Raw genomic sequence first — 6,329 nt, forward strand, 5'->3', positions numbered from 1 at the left:
CTATTCCACTGATCAATATGTCTGTCTTTGTACCAATACCATGCAGTTTTTATCACTACTGTTCTGTAGCATAGCTTGAGATCAGGGATGGTAATTCTCCCAGCTGTTCTTTTGTTGTTAAGAATTGTTTCACTATTCTTGGATTTTTGCCTTACCAGATGAATTTGAGAATTGCTTTTTCCCATGTCTTTGAAGAGTTGTGTTGGGATTTTGATGAAGATTTCATTGAATCTATAGATTGCCTTTGGAAGGATGGACAGTTTTACTATGTTAATTCTGCCAATCCATGAGCATGGGTGATCTCTCCATTGTCTGAGATCTTTTTCTATTTCTTTTCTTTTTTTTTCCAATGCTTTTTTTTATTAACAGTTAAGATCCAGGGTTAGTTTTTGTAGCCTCTGCTGGCCCTTCGGCCTCTGGCGCGCTCAAACTTCCGGCCCTTGGAACGGACATAGGGTTTGGTATGGCTGTGTGGGGTTCCTGGGGCCTTGCCAAAATGTCGGTACACCTCTCGGCCCTTCCGAGGACCAGACAGGAGCACAGTGCCCCGGCCCTTGGGAGACTCCAGGGCCAGCTGGTCAAAGGTGAGGATCTTACCCCCAGCCTTGAGGATGCGACTCCCGGCCCGGCTGCTCACCCGCAGTGCACACACCTTCAGCTTGGGAACTTCCAGAATCCGCACATCATCTGTGACCGTCCCCACAACAACTGCAGTCTTGTTCTCGCGGCCAGGAAGCTTCATCTTTCGGATCATGCGGGACAGGGACAGAGGTGGCCGGTTGGTTCGGCTCATGAACAACCTCTTCAGCACAACCTGATTGAAGGTGGAGTTGGTCCGTCTGGCCAGAAACCTGTACAACTTGACAAGCAGCCGCAGGTAGATGTCCTGGCTCTTGGGCTCCTTGCGCCGAACCTTTCGGTCCTTGTTGTGGCGAATGTCAACACCCATGATGGCGCCTTCTGCTCGGCCAGGTCCGGAAAGACCCTATTTCTTTCTTGAGAAACTTGAAGTTATTTTCATATGGATCATCCACTTGTTTGGTTAGAGTTACCCCATGATATTTTATATTTGTGGCTATTGTGAAGGGAGTTGTTTCCCTAATTTCTTTCTCAGCCTGTTTATCCTTTGTATAAAGGAAGGCTATTGATTCATTTGAGTTAATTTTGTATCTGGCCACTTTGCTGAAGTTGTTTATCTGCTGGTGAAGTTCTCTGGTAGTTTTGAGGGTTTCTTATGAATACTATCATATAGTATATAGTATAGCTAATAGTGAGACCTTTATTTCTGCTTTGCCAATTTGTACCCACTTAATCTTCTTTTGTTCTCTTATTGTTCTAGAGCACTCTATTGTTTACTTTGAGTACTATATTGAATAGATATAAGGAGAGTAGGCATCCTTGTTTGTCTCTGATTTTAGTGGGATTGCTTCAAGTATCTCTCTATTTAATTTGCTATTAGCTGTTGTTTTGCTGTAAATTGCTTTTATTGTGCTGAGGTATGAGCCTTGAATTCCTGATCTCTCAAATACTTTTAGCATGAAGGGGTGTTGTATTTTGTCAGATGCTTTTTCTGCATCTAAGGAGATGGTCATGGGATTATTTTCTTTTAGTTTGTTAATATAGTGGATTATATTAATGGACTTTTGAATATTGAGCGAACCTCCCATCCCTGGGATGATGTCTACTTGATCTTGGTGAATGATGGTTTTGATGTGTTTTTGGTTTGCAAAAATTTTATTGAATATTTTTGCATCAATATTCAAAAGCAAGATTTTTCTGAAGTTCTCTTTTTTGGTTGGGTCATTTTGTGGTTTAGGTATTAGAGTAATTGTGGCTTCATAGAATAAATTATGTAGTGTTTCTTCTGTTTATATTTTATTGAATAGTTTGAGGAATATTAGTATCAGGACTTCTTTGAAGGTCTGGTATAATTCTGCACTAAATCCATCTGGTCCTGGGCTTTTTTGTTTGGGAGGTTTTTTAATGATTTCTTCTATTTCCTTATGTGATATGGACCTGTTTAGATAGTCTACTTGCTCTTGATTTAACTTTGGTATGTGGTATCTGTCTAGAAAACCATCCGTTTCATCTAGTTCTTCCTGTTTTTTCTTTTGTTTGTTTGTTTGTTTTTGAGTATATGCTTTTGAATCAGGATCTGATTTCCTCCATTTCTATTGTTATGTCTCCCTTTTCATTTCTGATATTGTTAATTTGGATACTGCATCTGGGCCCTTTAGTTAGTTTGGCTAGGGGTTTATGTATCTTGTTGTTTCTCTTAAAGAACCAGCTTTTGGTTTTGTTCTTATCAAATGCTCTGAGTACAGCAGATCTTCTGGGATGCCTCAGGATATGGTGTCATAGGGGAACAGACTAGAAGCAGTATGTCCCAGCAGAAAGGTGTTCTGTTCTTTCAAACTTTTCTTGGATGGGGATATAGCTCAGTCATGGAGTAGTTGTCTGGCTAATACAAACATCAGAGTTAAAATCTCTAGCAGAGAAAGGAGGGAAAATACTTAATTATAAAAGATAACATAAATTCTACTTTATTGAGAAATTTCCTGTTATGCTGAATAAAATGTATTTATGCATAAATATATATTTTATAATATGTACTATAAATATATAATTGATGTATATTAAACTCCTCTTATTCTTGTGTGACTTTTAGAAATTAAAAAGAATGAAGGTTTGTTTTTACCACAGTGTCTAGTTAAGAGATTTTTTTTCTTCCCATTGTCTGTCCCTCTCTAAAGGCAAGGCTTGAAAATGGAGAAAGAAATCGTGATATGACAACAGGCTACCTCTGATTTCCCCACTTTTCTACAGTCTGACTTTAGTTGGAAGTCCAATTTCATGGCATAGAGCAGATTTTCTTCATTTATATTTCAAATGCTATCACAAAAGTCCTATATACCCTCCCCCTGCCCTGCTCCCCAACCTACCCACTCCTGCTTACTGGTCCTGACATTCCCCTGTACTGTATATGTAGGGCATATAATCTTTGCAAGACCAAGGGCCTCTCCTCCCACTGATGGCCTACTAGGCCATTACCTGAGACTTATTGGTACTTAATTTGGTTAAGGAAATCTGTGGGTATAACTCCAGTAGAGTATTTGCCACCATATTTGAGATCCTAGATTTAGTCCCCAGTACCACCTAAGCCCAAATCAAAATAGACAATAATAAATGATTCTCTTCTCTGCACTACTTGTTTATCAGGAATATTTAGCCTCTTATAATGCCTCTTCATAGTCTTGTGATACGTCCCAAGCAGTTTTCCTTACTGTGGCTATTTCCCTCAAGAGCTCCCAATTTCGCAGTGCTAGATTCCATGTCACCACCTCATGCTTTTTCCTGGAAACTTGTTGGACTTCCAGAAAGTCTTTATTGACAAGCATTGGATATTCTCTGGGCATCCTCACTTATACCCTTCTTGTGCTCTACAAGTGTGTTTTTACATTTTATTACTCTTAGTGGTGACGCTTGAACACAACTCCATCATACTCTCTGCCACCCTCTTACCATCTCTTTTTTTGCCATTGCTCTTCCATCAGAGAAAAAGAAACACATCAAGCTGTTTAATTGTTTCTTTTGAAGCCTTTGTTATTTAGCTTGGTATGAGGAGGAAAGCACCTTCTTCCCTGTTGGGAGGAGTTGGGGTTCATACCACAGCTCAATCTAGAGAAAACAGTTTGCAAGACTGTTTTTTTTCCTCCAAAGCTCAAGTATTTTTTCATGTCCATTACATTGAGATAGTCTAAACTCAGATAATGGATCACCTGGCATTCACCATCAATATCTTCAACTTGAATATTACAATCTTGAGTCATGTTGGTTTATAGGTCAATCTTGTTTTATGATGCTCCAGTTTGATCAGGACCAGAAAATGGAAATTAGTGTGTCTGAAAATTTCCTATTTAATATGTAAGTAAATTACACATTCCTGAGAACGCTTTTGTATTCTCTTCCACCAGAATATGTTAATAATTCCTCTTTGGACTTGTATAGAATTCCATATAACTGTTATAGGCCTTACTCCAAAGAATTGCTTTGGAATACCAAGGTTCAAGCCTTCCTTTTACGAACGTCATGTTCATGAGGTGTTCACTGCCTCTCTGAATGCAAGATTTCCTAAACAACCACTAAACATTGTTGTCTGGATAAATTTGATGATTTTATTGCATATTAAACTGTTAGACAAAGCCAAGACAACTGAGGTAGCATTTGCCACTAAATATCTTCATATGCAAGTGAAGAAGTATTGGCAGTATTCCCAAGGAAAAGAAATATGTGCACTAATTAGTATTTAATTGGAATTAAAATTCTTGAAGGGTTGTAGAAATTTTCAAAGTTCTTAGGTATCTGGGTGCTTATGTGCAAAGGGAGCTATATTTAATAAAATTGAAAGAATTTCAAGTAATAGTAGAAAACCCAGGTAAACTTTATAATAAATTTAAAATTGGAGGAATAACTAATCACAACAGGTCCCATTTAATGATACCAGTCCTAATACTTCCCAATCACAATATCCAATAAACTAATATAACAAAATCATAAAATATCCTGTTTTAGTATTCTCATAGGTACATAAAGAATGTCAGCAAAGCATTCAGAGGGAGAGCAGTAAATGAAAAACTAGTGAAATATCCTTTTATTAAGGACATATATTATTGAGGATATAATATAATACAGAAGGAAAAAATTATCACTTAGAAAACTCTGTCTTCTTACTCAAGAGTTTTTTTAAAGCCCCTTTCATGTCTTTATTTCTCAGGCTGTAAATGAAAGGGTTCAACATGGGAGTGACTACTGTGTACATTACTGAAGCAACTATGTTGTTGTTGATTTTACTGTTGGATGGAGGCAGAAAATAGAGACCAATAATTGACCCATAATAGAGAGCCACCACTGAGAGATGGGACCCGCAAGTGGACAAGGCTTTACAGATACCCTTGGTTGTGGGAACCTGGAGGATGGTGAACCCAATACGGCCATAAGAGATGAGGATGCATAGAAACGGAAGCATAATGGCGGCCAAACCTGCTGTGAAGATTACCAGTTGGTTGAGTGATGTGTCAGAACAGGACAACTTAAGCAGGGCACCCAGGTCACAGAAGAAGTGTGGGACAGTGTGGTCAGCACAGAAGGAAAGCTGGTCTAGGAGGAGACTGTGCAAAAGAGCACAAGCAGAAGCTATGACCCAGGACACAGCTACTAGCATGGCACAACGGCTCTGACTCATGATAGTGATGTAATGGAGAGGATGACAGATGGCCATGTACCTGTCATAGGCCATTGAAGTGATAAGGAAACTGTCCAAGTCAGCAAAAAATATGAAGAAGTATGTCTGTGAAACACACTCCTCATAGGTAATGGGTATGGGCTGGTTCTGAACTTTTGTTAACATCTTCGGGACAGTGACAGATGAAAAGGAAATGTCTGTGAAGGCCAAATGGCTGAGAAAGAAGTACATGGGAGTGTGGAGATGAGAGTCCAGCCTGATGAGCAAGATGATGAGCAGGTTCCCCAGCACTGTAATAAGGTACATGGCCAGGAACAGAGAAAAGAAGATGCCTCCCTGCTCTGGTCTGATGGGAAACCCCAGGAGAAGGAACTCAGACACACTGCTATGGTTCTTGAGTCTCATACTTATGTAGCAGCTGGGTACACCTACTGCTGGGGAAGTCTGAAGAAATAAAAGATTGTGACATATAATGATAAAGATGTTTATTATACCTAGGAAATATCTTCCTTTACATGCTTTTCTTTTATATTTTCCATATGTTTTGCTGCAAATATTGTGGAGAATAAAAATGTAGATTTAGGTATAAAGCCACATTATTTCTCAGTCTGATCCCAGTCTCTGTAAAAAAAATAGTTACAGTCAACATTTACTAAGTGTTTTCTTTATACAGAATTCTAACCTTATATGTGCACTAACACATTCAATACTTGTAAATAGATGACCTATATATACACTGTTACCATTTCTACTATATAAAAGGTATGGTTAAAGAAAAACAGTCTTAGTCATACTGAAGTATGACAAAGAGAAGAGGGGTTGTGAACCCATGAGTTTTGACTCCAAGTTTGTTCTCCTGGAGAAAAAAAAATCTGGTATCAAAAATCTAATTACTCTTCATAATTCTACTTATAATGGTTTTCCTACTTCTGTAAGTCCTGTGTTTCTCTGTTTATAATTAGTAGTTAGTTGGTCACTAGATGTGGTTCAAAATGTAGAACAGAGAATTAATGCATACATAATATCAACTGCTTGATATGACAGCTGTCACATCCAAATAAAATCACTATCACAGCTTCAGTAAAAT

At 38.4% G+C, this 6,329-nt stretch overlaps 1 protein-coding gene and 1 pseudogene across 1 annotated transcript; both read right to left on the bottom strand.

Moving 5' to 3' along the window:
* Gm13436 (predicted gene 13436) lies at positions 346-984 on the bottom strand (annotated as a pseudogene).
* On the bottom strand, positions 4,706-5,647 carry Olfr3 (olfactory receptor 3). Its single transcript, NM_206903.1, has one exon. The coding sequence runs from the start codon at positions 5,645-5,647 to the stop codon at positions 4,706-4,708; it is 942 nt and encodes a 313-aa protein (NP_996786.1).
* Positions 5,648-6,329: the final 682 nt, after the last annotated feature.

Source organism: Mus musculus, chromosome 2 (assembly GCF_000001635.26).
Source record: "Mus musculus strain C57BL/6J chromosome 2, GRCm38.p6 C57BL/6J".
Lineage (NCBI taxonomy): Eukaryota > Metazoa > Chordata > Mammalia > Rodentia > Muridae > Mus > Mus musculus.

Bases quoted from the DNA above. Each gene is read 5' to 3' on its own strand.
- Olfr3 (NM_206903.1), bottom strand. From the start codon at position 5,647: ATGAGACTCAAGAACCATAGCAGTGTGTCTGAGTTCCTTCTCCTGGGG.